Source organism: Elgaria multicarinata, chromosome 4 (assembly GCF_023053635.1).
Source record: "Elgaria multicarinata webbii isolate HBS135686 ecotype San Diego chromosome 4, rElgMul1.1.pri, whole genome shotgun sequence".
Lineage (NCBI taxonomy): Eukaryota > Metazoa > Chordata > Lepidosauria > Squamata > Anguidae > Elgaria > Elgaria multicarinata.
This window is the reverse complement of record NC_086174.1, coordinates 61,235,795-61,248,321: the sequence shown is the minus strand read 5'-3', so window position 1 is coordinate 61,248,321 and position 12,527 is coordinate 61,235,795. Positions and strand designations below refer to the sequence as shown.

Here is a 12,527-nt window from a genome sequence, read left to right as displayed (position 1 = left end):
ATCATCACTTAACTAAGGCATTACAAGTGTGCAGAAACTGTAAGATATGGTGAAACTCTAGCCAAATATTTTGCCCATATTTGTCATTAAGCTTAAAGCAGTATTAAGCGAGTTTAAAAGAGCCGGGGAGTGGGGGGAGAAATCACTTTCATAGCCCTCCCAAAAAAGGAGAGGAAAGGCGATTTGAGGTTGGTGAATGTGTGTGCGTATGTATGTTGTATGAAGGGACTGAGTCAGTGTAGACTTTCGAGGCTCTGCGTTGAGCCCAAGAATGCTATTAGTTTTAGATATTAGAACATCGGTTTCACTGAGCATGGGCAGAGTGCCTTTTTCACTAACCCCCAAAGGACTGATGGCAAAACTTTGAGAAAGACTTGCAGCTCTATCATATATATAAAAAATTATTAACTATCAGAATGGCATCTTCCTATTTACTGTAAAACATGAAAGGGAAGCACTGGAATATGGCTTGAGACATCAAAGCCAACTGGAATAGTACAGGAGCTTTCTAACGCAAACTGAGTATGCTTTCTTACTAAGGTCCATGGCTCAAGCATGAGAGTGAAAAGAGTACACATTTAACAGGCCCAGACTGCAACTCCATTACTATGAAGAAGCAAATTGAGTCAAAATTGTAGCTCATGCTTGAGAATATTTATGGAAACCTACTTTCCTGTATCTGTGTATCTGTTATCCAGATCTTATTTATTATTTATTTTTATTTATTGCATATCTATACCGCCCAATAGCCGAAGCTCTCTGGGCAGTTCTTGTGTGGCTCCAGTAATCTTGTGTGATTGCTGGAGCCAATCAGTAGAACAAGCAACATTCTGAACAGCAATTGTTCAGCTTGGAAAAGGCCAATAAAGGGAGACATGATAGAGGTGTACAAAATTATGCATGGCGTGGAGAAACACTTCCCCCCCCCTCATAATACTACCACCCAGGGCCATCCCATGAAGCTGATTGGTGGGTGATTCAGGACATAAAAGAAAGTAGTTCTTCGCACAGCACATAAACTGTGGAATTCAATACAAGATGTAGTGATGGCCACCAATTTGGGTGGGTTTAAAAGGGGGTTGGATAAATTCATGGAGAAGGCTATCAATGGCAAGTCCTGATGGCTATATGCCACCTCCAGTAGCAGAGGCATTATGCCTATGTACACCAATTGCTGGGGAACTTGGGAAGGAGGGTGCTGCTGCACTCATGTCCTGCTTGTGGATTTCCCACTGGCAGCTAGTTGGCCATTATGTAAACAGAATGGTGGACTAGATGGACCCTTGGTCAGATCTAGTGTGGCTCTTATGTTTTTATTCTTATGAGATTTAGGTTTGTATCCAATGTTATTCCTACTTAAGAATAGCCCCATTCATTTCTGTAGGTTTATTCTAAGTGGGGCTAACATTGGCTATAATCCAATGTTCATGGTACATATTTGGGAGGGAGCCCGTGTTACAAGTCATGCTTGGCCCCTGCTAAAGTCCAAGAAAAGCCAAATAAGTAGGAATAAAAGGAGCATTAACTCCCAGTTTGCCTTAATATGAGCATAGGCTTGAGTAGATGTGTTTCCCGCCATAGCAGGTGTTTTTAAATATTTATTTTTTATTTAAGGATTTTTATGCCGCCATTCAGCCAAAAAAGGCTCTCACGGCGGCTTACAAAAGTATTTCTTGACAGTCCCTGCCCACAGGCTTACAATCTAAAAGACATGACACAAAAGGAAAGGGGATTGGGAGGGAGGAGGAGGAGGAGGGGGAAAAGGAAAGCAAATTCAGGCACTACAATCTTAGTTGCAAAGTTCAGCAGTTACAGTTGACAGCAGGAGGGAGGGGGCTCTCAGCTGGAGCTGGACCCAGGCACGGTGGAGAAGTGCCTGGCTGCTGCTTCCTCCCTCACTGGTGGCCTCTCCAGATATATTCAAGGCGCAATCCTATCCATATTTAGAAAGAAAGAAAAATCCTACAACTCCCAGGATCTCCTGGCTGGGTAATGCTGGGGGTTATAGGAGTTTTTTTCTGTCGAAACATGCAAAGGATTGTGCCTCAAAAAAGCAACAACAAAGCTGTTCTGAGGTCGTCTGAAATCTCCACCTTTAGAGGCTGGTGGCTCCTATTCCGGTGAGGCTTGGAATCCATTCTGGGTTTCATTCAGAACCAACCAGAACTCTAGAGAAGCTGAACCCTTTCCCCACTGATTCACATCTCCATTGGAATCGGAGCCACCAGCTGCCGCTGGCCTTTGCCAACCTTATCAACCAGCCCCGCCCCCACGGAGATGTGACACTTCTACGTAAAAGCAACGGAACTTCCCGCCTTTCTGAGCCAATCAGGTAAGAGAGCGTAGAGGCTCTTCAGCCAATCTTTTCCCTGCGGAAAGAGCGTGATGTACATTCTGCGCGCGAGCGAAGCGTCCGCGGCGCGTGAGTCTTCTTAGCGTCGCTGCGTGGAAGTTTGGGTTCCGCGCGATGTTTCTTTCAGCCCCCGGCTCGCCTCATACTCCAGGCGGTGGCGGGTCAGGCCGCAGAGGCCTCCGGGCGGGAGGTAGGAAGAATCAAGCCTCGGCAGCCTCGTCAGTCAGTTCCCCGGCGCTCTTCTCGCCGGCGACCAGGAGGAACCTTGGTTCTCTGTCTGCGCGGTGAGTGCCTGATTGGGCTTCGCCCTCCCTCGCTCGGTCCATCCAGCGGGAGGAGCCTAAGCGAGGTTTCTCCCCCCCGCCTTCCCTGAGGTAACGGGGATCCATATCTGGATCGTACACGCAGCCGCTTCTCATTTCGGGCCGTGGTTTGCCTCCGAGTTGTGGGCGGAGGAGAAAAAGAACGCTCTTCCCACAACTCATACCGTGGTGGAAATAAGCAGGCTCTTGCTTCCGTGCTCTCTCCCGGCATACATGTGCAGTCTGTGACCTGGTTCGCAAGATCAGAACGATCCACTGTGGATTGTTTATGCCGTGGTGAGCTGTGAGGTGTGCCAGCCAGTGTTTTGCATATTCAGCCTCTGACCAGGAGTTGTCAGTGCTTCCGAACCTGGACAGCATGGGCTATATGAGAGATTAAACACCTTTCACACAACTTCACAACAGATCATTGGTTGTTTGAGGGTTGTTTAACCCTTGCATAACCCATGGTGGCCACGTTTGGATGCAGTGGTGCCCCTCCATCTAGGGTTGAATATTAAAAATGCCAGTGGTATGAACCGCAGTTCATCATGGCTTAAACAACCAACTGTGGGCTGTTTTGATTGTGTGAAACTGTGAGTGCCAGAGCAGACGTTATTCATTCATTCAGTTATTATATTTCTATACTGTCCCATAACCAAAGCTCTCTGAGTGGTTCACACGCACACAAAAATGCAATTGAGGGCCAAACAAGTCATGACATTAAATGTGTCTTTGCATTTTACATGCCATTTTAAGAAAGTAAATAATAGCTACTGGCAGGGAGGTTGGTAATGCTTAGGCTCATAGTAGATGGGGAAGAGGAGTTTCCCATTTGCTTTTCTTCTACAATCCTCTGAAAATTCGCTTCTCAAAAGATGCTATGGGAGTTTCTCCAAATGCAAATCTCAGCTTCAGAAGTACGATTTTCCTCAGGACCATAATAGTAAGGGACGAAAGAGTTTAACTCCCTTCCTCCCTATTGCTATTCTTTCGTCTCTGTTGTAATCCCTTCTCCACGCACACACAACCTCCTGCCATGCTATTGAAAATATCTTTTATACTGGCCGCACTATTACTTCTGCTCTCATCAGAAGCTTGGAGAAGTATTGCAGACAAGTGTAAGTATGCCTCTTGTCAGTGGTAGGGCCATAGACATCTTCCTAGTTGTATATCTGCTGACCCATATCTGTAAATATAATGCCTATTGATGTTATCTGGCGCATGGAGGACCTGGTAGTTCAGACCCCCACAATAAAGAAGTTCCCCATCCCTGCCATACAGGAATAGAAAGCATGTAGAGGAGCAGTGAAATATGTAAGCAACTTCTATAATTTGCTAAAAAGCACAGTGGTCATTAAACTTCCGTTTGGAACAGAACTATTGGTTGAATAACTAAAGGGGGTATTATTATTATTATTTATTTATATAGCACCATCAATGTACATGGTGCTGTACAGATTACACAGTAAATAGCAAGACCCTGCCGCATAGGCTAACAATATGGTACACATGCATTCAGACGATGGAAATGAAATAAACATGCCAAGTTTTTGGATGAATACTATTAACCCTATTAGTAGATGCTTAATTGAAACTGAGAAATATTGGGAATGTTATTTGTAAACTGTTTTTACTTAGATGTACACCCACAAAAGTTGTACATCATCCATCAGGAAGTGAAACCATCAATTATGATGTCAGAAAATTTGGTTCACCTCTACCAGTAAAGATTATGGAGGCATTAAGAATGGCTGATGGTAAGTGCTTCATTTTTAGGATACAAACAAAATATGATTGGGTAATGGCAAAATAGCTACCTGTTGAGTTTATAATCTTCCTAATAATACTTCATTCCTGCCAACATTCCTAGATGTTGATGTAGATACTTGCCTGTTTCAGACAGCATGGAGTAAAGTTTGAGATTAAAAGGTACACAATTGGTGCTGGTACTTATATGAGAGATATTGTGTGTTTCAGATAACATGGAGATTATTTTTGTTAATTGCTTATCCAACCAATGAAGTGGTATTTAACTTACCCTGTATTGGTTTATTCTTCCCCTTAAGGACACAATGCTCAGCTTGAGGGTATTCTTAGATTCATCATTACTATTGGATATGCAGGTGGCTTCATTAACTCATAGTACCTTTCATCAACTTCAGTTGCACAATCTGCCCCCTTCTTGAAGGGAAATAGTCTGGCCACAGTTACCCACACTCTAGTGTGACTATTGTAATGCATTGTTCTTGGAGCTGCCTTTGAAAAGTATCCAGAAGCTACAGCAGATGCAGAATGCTAAAGCTAGCCATTCTGTGACTAGCTGCTGTGACTGTGGACCTGTTCAGAAGATACCTTAAACCACAGCTTTAACCACAGTGAATAAGACTTTTTGTCTTATTCACCATGGTTAAAGCCGTTGTTTAAGGTGTCTTCTGAACATGGCCTGTGCGTGGCTGACTGCTGTAGCTCGCTGCTGTGACCATATTATGCTTTGCTGGTTGTCAGTTTACTTTCAGGTTCAATTCAGACTTGCTAGTTTTGACAGTCAAAGTATCAAAAGGGCCTCCTCCCAAGTGAACCTACCTGTGAGTTTAGATCTTTCATAGATGTCTTTTTCCAGATGCTCCTGCTTTCAAAGTGTAGGTGAGCAGCTTCTAGAGAGACAGCTTTTTTAGTTGTGATGCTAAAACCATGGAACTTCCTTCCTAAGCATGAAAAAAGGGTGTTGGAGCAAATGGAGTGTCCTGGAAATGGGAGCACTCCATGCTGCAACATTTTGTTTCAGACTTCTAACTAATAAAATGTATAGAACTTCAAAGATGGATATCTTCCACTATGCCTCAGATACAATATATTTGTTCTTTCTTGTAGTTGAGGACCATTTAAGTGTGCAGTTAGATGCAAGTGGATGGGCTTGGCTAGTCTACAAAGACAGATTGATTATTTGGAAGTTCGGTCAGTCACCAATCGCTAAGGTAACTGAGCAGTAGCTTACAAATATATGAATATAGATCTTTGTTATAATCATGTATATCTCCAAAATAAAAATGAACTGGCAAATGAGCAACATTGAAGTAGCGGCATTGGTAAGGGTCCTCTTGATGTCAGCTTGGAGTACATCTGTGTTGCACCATTTAAAGTGGACTATTTAAAAGGTTTAGACCTTATATGATTTGATAATAGATACTTGACCATTATTGTGAAAACTGCCTTTCACCTTATATGCATGTTGTTTTGTATAGTAGCTCTGAATCTTTAACTAGTCAATATTGTAATAAGGGGATAATTAGACAAGTCTATCCATAGATAACTTTTTTTGGAAGAAGGCCTCTTTTATTTCAATTGGACTTCCAATTGAAGTGTCTTAGGGTTGGAGTCTTAAGATTTTGTTAGAAACAGACAATATATCTAGTTTATTTATTTATTTATTGCACTTCTATACCGCTCCCATAGCCAGGGCTCTCTGGGCGGTTTACAGAAATTCTAAAATTAAGATTAAAACAAGTATACAAAATTTAAAATTCTAAAACACAGAACATACACACATAAAGCATTAAAATCTGTTTAAAAAAACCATGTGGGTAATTCAGATGTGCCACCATATGCCTGGGCAAAGAGGAAAGTCTTAACCTGACGCCAGAAAGTTCTGATATCTCCTATTCTCAATCCTTACAAAAATGAATCCATGAACGTGCGTAGATAGATATGCACACGGGACAGGGAAAAATGTATGAAGGAGCATTCACTCATGAGACCTCGCTTATAGTTTAAAATTGTACAGTTGACAAACAAGTCTTGTATACCAGTTCATATGCTGTTTGCAAGAACTAAGCCTTAGTGTGGCATTAGATGTTGTGGGGGTGAGTACAAAGAAATTGTATTTCTGTTCCACAAGTTTCTCTGTTACAACAAAATTGGAACTTTTGTTCCTGTTGCTCATAGATGTAAAAGCTACATTTCAGATGTGAAATAAGGATGTTTCCTCTACTGTCTAATTTTCTGTCGTATTCAAAGTGCCTGTGCTGGACTCTGAGCTGATAATATCAACTGCTATACCTTGTTCAAGGTGCTCTGGAGAGTAAATGTATCTGTCAGCATGCTTGGGCAAAAAACAAAGGAACTGAGAGCTGATAGCAGGAATACAAAGTTCTCTTTTATGAGGAAGCAATTAGGCACATCAGAAGACTTTTTAAAAATCTATAGGATTTGAGAAACATTCTTAAAACATTTCAATTGTGTAACATAAATGCATGATTCCAATTCAAAACTTGCCAAACAAAATAGACATTTGTGTGTCGCAGCTCTCTGTATGCAAGGAACTGCAGTTGCCACCCAGTGATTATCTGTGGAGTTCAGGCTTAGTAGCAGTATCTTCTCTTAACACCCCTGGTGAAGCACTTTCTTTACAGGTGAGGAACTTAATATTTATTTTTGGGTGCGTGATTTATAAAAGCAATGAACACTATATTTTGTCATGGGGTTGTTTGGAAATCACATTCAAGTGGTCAGTGTGCTACACATGATTGTTCTTTTTTTTTTAACAAGTTTTGTTAACAACTTACATGGTTTTTCAGTCTTTAATTTTTCTTTTAAAAAATAAAAGGTTGGGGGAAATGTTTCTGTCCAGCAGAACAGCAAACACATTAAAATATGAAGCTTTAATATAGGGGTACAGAACGTGTTTGGGGTGGGAAATCAGGTGATTCCCCCAGCCCTCCATGAGCCGTATGACAGCAAGCGGCATGTGAATCCTAGGACTTAGCTGGCATTGGAAGGAGTAGCTCCTCCCACCACTGGCAATTTCCATTCCAAAACCAGGCTTAAAGCCTGATTAAAATGGATCTAGAAAATCTCTTTCACTCAAGCCAAGAGTGGCGATTACTCAAGGGGGAGGGGCTTGGAGGCCAAGCGCCTCACCCTGAAAGAATGCAAGGAGGCGCTGCCGGCTGGATGGGGAGCTTCTGCAGGCCAGAATAGTCCTGCAGGCCAGAGGTTCCCCATCCCTGTCCTAAAGGATCAAGCTTGCATTATAGGGGTGTTTCCTTTCTACCAGACATTTTAAGAATGTTTGAAGGTAGTGTTATATTGTCTTAAGGCCTTTTAAGGCCATCAGTGTTTAATTTTCTTCTCTGGGCATTGTTTTATTACTGATTTTATTTTATCTAGTTAGCTTATACTGCAATGAGGTTTTTAGTGTTTTATTATTTTAATGTTGGTAACCTGGCAAGAGGTCTGTGTTGAATGGAACAGTATATAACAGTTGAAAATAAATGAAATACAGATCTAAATTAGTTTGAAACAATTCCACATTTTTCAGTAGGCTCACAAAACTGATTCATTCTTCCTTTGCACTGTTGCTAGAGCTTCTTGCCTGGAAGCCATGACAACCAGAACCTTGAAACTGGTTTAAATGTGTAGTTTAAGACCTAAATTCATACCTAAAATGTATCTTATTTTCTATGTTTATAAGGCTCTGTCAGTAATGGTTGCCACCAGTGAAGGATCAATACGCTATTGGCCCAGCCTTGCACATGAAAGTTCCTATACTGAGACGTATACAGAATTTGGAGGTGCTCTCTGCAGTTTTCTCACAGCTGTAAAGGTAAAATAGGAACTTTACTGTAAATACATATGTTTTATGGAATTTTAGGAGCACTGATTAACAGTTCTGGAATATCTTGATTGCATCCTGTCACGAACCATTGCCCAGTGGTGAAGAGAAATTGGGGTTGGGGGAGTATACAAAAGATAGGAGAACAGAAATTTGTTTTGAGGTGGAACAGCAAGTCTGTATTTTCTTCTTGAAAAATAAGACTAATACAGTTTCTACCAAACCTGGCAATGAAACTTAACTGGGCTTTGTTTTCTTTAAGGGAGGAAGCTTTATTTTATCATCTTCAAGGAGCCAGTTCATTCGACTGACACCAGACAATACTGGTAAGATTCATCAGCATGGTCTACCACAAGGACAAGGCATGTTTTCTGGAATAGGCCGGAGAGTTTCTTCTTTGCTGGGAATCTTGTCTCCCAGTAGTGATGCAGCAGTAAGTCTTTAAATCAATTAACCTTAATTATAATGTTATATTTGGAACTTTCAGATTTTTTAATATGACAGAAATGCTTTAAAGTAGACATAGAGAGAACTGTTGTTGTTTTTCTGTCCAGGGCTACATTCCTTCAGAGGTTATCCTTTGTGGGAGGGGGGAGAAATGCATGCTGTTCATGAGCAAAGCCACCCCCTTTTCTCTCTCTTCCTCCCTCTTCCTTCCTACCCAACAGCCTGTCAGAAGAAGGACAAATGGCTCTTGCCCCAGGTCTGAACTGAACTTTTGGAATAGGGCCTCAAGTTGCACACCTCTGCTCTACAGTAGTATTTATAAGGATAATATAATTACAAAAGGTGCATTTGTGTGGTCATGATTTTGATGGACTTTAGCAGTATCAGTTAGGCATTGTGTCTTCTAAAACTGGTTTAGGAAACAGGAATGCATACAATTGTAGATGTAATGCCAACAACTTGTCATTTGATTGCTGCCAGAGCTGCAGATATTTCGTCTTGAGGAAGTACTTCAATTCTTTAGTCACTGAATTTTTTCAGTATTCAGACTGCAATACACTGTTGCTGGAGAAATTTCTGCATTTTCCCAGCTAGTGAAACCATTATAATCTTGATTGCTGAGTAGAACGTGTTGCATGATTGTCATAGTTACTATGCCACAGGTGCCTGTGAAATCAGTGAGCAGCACACCTGTGCCCTCACTATTTTATGGGAGAGTCACACAACAAATGTATTTCTTATACTCACACCATATTGAGAGAACTCCAGCACTCACACTGTGAAAAGAGAGGGGTTGCAGGGGAATGTAACAGACTGAACTCAGAAATGTGCAGAGAAACTCATTGTCACTTTTAGGATTTGAGTAGCAAGCTGTTCTGCTTTAGTCCAATGGAAACCTCAAATAAAGGACTACACTGAATCAAACACTAAGCTTCTATCCGCAATTTATGTTTAATGCAGCTTTCTAGTATTCTTTGGGACAAAAACAGTTCAAGATTTTATGCAGTGACGAGCTCAAATCTTTACAAATGGGAAATAGATGATACTACTGAGCGCCAAGTTCTCAGTTGGGATATGAATAGAATCCTTAAAGAAAGCATCATGGAATCAATATGGGTAAGAGATAATAAATATGGAATATAAAACTAAGTTTGCTATATTTCTGTTATTTAAAATAACTGTCCTTTGCACAGGGATCCGAAAGCAACTATGGAGACATTAAAGGAGATGTTAATGTGCAGTATTTGGATCTGCAGCAAAATCGGTAAGTTTTTGTTTAGAAAGTGAGAGCCTTTCACTATGAGTTAGTGTATACATTATTAGTATATGCAATTTTTACACTCATAATTAAATAAACTAAGTCACTGTGGTAAACAGGACATGTCAGAAATCCATCAAGAGAGTACACCTCCTTTTGGTGGTTCGACAGGTATTGTACTAACAATTTTACAGAGAAATGGAGACACAAAATTTCTTTAAGTACTTTATATTCATAAAATAAATCAGAATTATATATAGTTTTAGAGCATAACACACAAACTAGAACACAGTTCTGAAAAGCTTACTGTCAACAAGAAATTATTTCAAAGACATTAATAAAAAATTTAAGGGACATGTCTTAAGTCATTCTGAAATGAAAGCTATTCCACTGGAAAAACAGTTATAAATAGTTCTTTATAATGAAAAGTACAGGGATGTATAAGATGAGGTTAGGCAAGAGAAAAGAATTCACTAGAATGCTCATATTTCCCTGTAATATCCATGACAATATAACTGCTACTGGTAGTGGGATTGGCATTTCAAAACATATTTGCAGTGTAATTCTGTACAAGTCTATGCAGAAGTAGGCTCTGCTGAATTCAGTGGGTTTATTCCCAAGTATATCTCTACTGGATTGCAGCCTTAATTTAGTATTTTTTCAGATTTACCAGCAAATTAAGCTGTCAATTTTTTTGTGGTTTAAGCAGGGCTGTTGTGTGAAATGCTGCCCTCCCCGCTCCAGAAGCCAAGGAATATATCTTCTGCAAATAGCAGATACAATATTTTAAAATACTATAACAATTTTTCTTTATGTAGCATAAAAACAGTGTGTACACAGTCTTAAGATATAGTTTCCCAAGAAAAGCAAGCTGGAAGCTGTTGAATAAATGAAAATGTTGTTTGCTACCAGGCATTTCTGAACATCCTTTTTTGTATGGTAAAGCTGGTTATTTCTTGTGTCTTCCAATAAATAGTGATGGACTGGTGATTTTGGCTGCATCTTGGCATCTTGGCGATAGTCCGTGTCTCATCTACTATAGTTTGGTAACAGTAGAGGATAATGGCTACCCCATATCTGATAATGTTATTGTGGAGGTCACCCAGTATAACCCACCTTTTCAGGTAATTAACATAATGCTTAAAATATTTTGAGCTTCATTAACTATTACAGGCTGGAAAAAAATCACATTGATTTAAAATAATTTTGTCATGGGGCAGTGTTTGATTTAAATATATACAGAAACAAGCATTTTAGAGTTCTTTTTTCTGCAAATATATTTTGTTAACCTTTACAGCTAAGCTTTTTCTTACTGCCTTGCTGCCTTTCATCCATAATATTGCTTAAATTAAAAACTTACTATGTAATTATCTCTACCCCTGACTTGCCTCAGAATTGCAAAGTTGTGAGTATTTTGCCAAAACTGTTATGCCAAAAGTGAAAATATAGAAACAGTTGACACTTTAGCTTTACTCTGTAGAAATGATCAGTTACTTATGTGTACAATAAGTAGGTGTGTGTGTGTGTGTGTGTGTGTGTGAGAGAGAGAGAGAGAGAGTGAGTGAGAGAGAGAGAGAGAGATTTGCGTCAAACTTTGTTGGTTGATAATAATATTGCTTTCTATAACATGTTAGCACAAATATTATAATTGTCCATATCACTCACTGCAACCTTTAATGGAACATTTTTTCAGCCAGAAGAACTGTTGTGTCGTTTAATAGTCCCAGATTTCTCCAGCCATGCTGCCTGTCTTTACAAAGAAGATGAGGTTTTTGCTTGTTCAACTGGAACAGGAAGAACATCCTTGCCACAGGAGAAAATTGTTTTCAGTGCACAAGGTAAGAACCCAATTTTTTTTAAACTTTTGGGTGGTGTTCAATAATCCAACAAGAGTGTTTTCAATCTCTCCTGTAAACTGTATTTTTCAATGAACGTTGAAGTACATTTTCAAGAAAATTGTGATGTCTACAACAGTGATTCTTATTCCTGTTGCTATTGGCTAAATAACTTGTGCAATTCTGGGACTGCCAGCAAAGTCTAAGATTTAAGAAAATCCCAATTGCATTGTATAGAGTTAATTGTTAAATAACGTCCATCTTGCACCTTTTTCATTTGATGATTCTAAAAACCACTCCTCACAAACTTTTAGTAATCTTGCTTATTGTCTAGCTTTGCAAAACTTGAACAGTATGATCTCCATGCATGGTGGTGATGTTTGGTTTTTTTCCTACCTTAGGTGATAGAATTTTAGGAGCAGGTTCCTCCTCTACAGGACTTCCAATATTTTTTGCTAGAAAAAGTGGACTTGTAGCCATATATTCGAGGGAAACCATTTCTGTGCTTCCTGAAGATGTTGAGGATTCTTTAGCCTCCTCTGTAGCTGACCCAAATGATGAGGTAATATTTATTTATTTATTTATTACATTTCTATACCGCCCAATAGCCGGAGCTCTCTGGGCGGTTCACAAAATAGATCACTGGTATACATTTGAAGAGAGAAGAAGGGAAGGAGGGAAAAGATTGTCCTAATTGTATTGGCATTAGTTAAAGATA

At 39.9% G+C, this 12,527-nt stretch overlaps 2 protein-coding genes across 2 annotated transcripts in view; both read left to right on the top strand.

The window, feature by feature from the left end:
* ACTA1 (actin alpha 1, skeletal muscle) overlaps positions 1 to 12,527 on the top strand; it is a 131,511-nt gene that overhangs the window by 74,220 nt on the left and 44,764 nt on the right. The gene's annotated exons all lie outside the window — the stretch shown is intronic.
* The window catches only part of NUP133 (nucleoporin 133), a 41,657-nt gene continuing 31,540 nt past the window's right edge, over positions 2,411 to 12,527 (top strand). Inside the window, exons 1-11 of the mRNA XM_063124392.1 lie at positions 2,411 to 2,637; positions 4,297 to 4,415; positions 5,530 to 5,633; positions 6,960 to 7,067; positions 8,129 to 8,260; positions 8,532 to 8,702; positions 9,677 to 9,832; positions 9,910 to 9,980; positions 10,951 to 11,098; positions 11,668 to 11,812; positions 12,211 to 12,371. Coding sequence (XP_062980462.1) covers positions 2,468 to 2,637; positions 4,297 to 4,415; positions 5,530 to 5,633; positions 6,960 to 7,067; positions 8,129 to 8,260; positions 8,532 to 8,702; positions 9,677 to 9,832; positions 9,910 to 9,980; positions 10,951 to 11,098; positions 11,668 to 11,812; positions 12,211 to 12,371 — 1,485 coding nt within the window. The 5' untranslated portion in view covers positions 2,411 to 2,467. The remainder of the gene's footprint in view (positions 2,638 to 4,296; positions 4,416 to 5,529; positions 5,634 to 6,959; positions 7,068 to 8,128; positions 8,261 to 8,531; positions 8,703 to 9,676; positions 9,833 to 9,909; positions 9,981 to 10,950; positions 11,099 to 11,667; positions 11,813 to 12,210; positions 12,372 to 12,527) is intronic.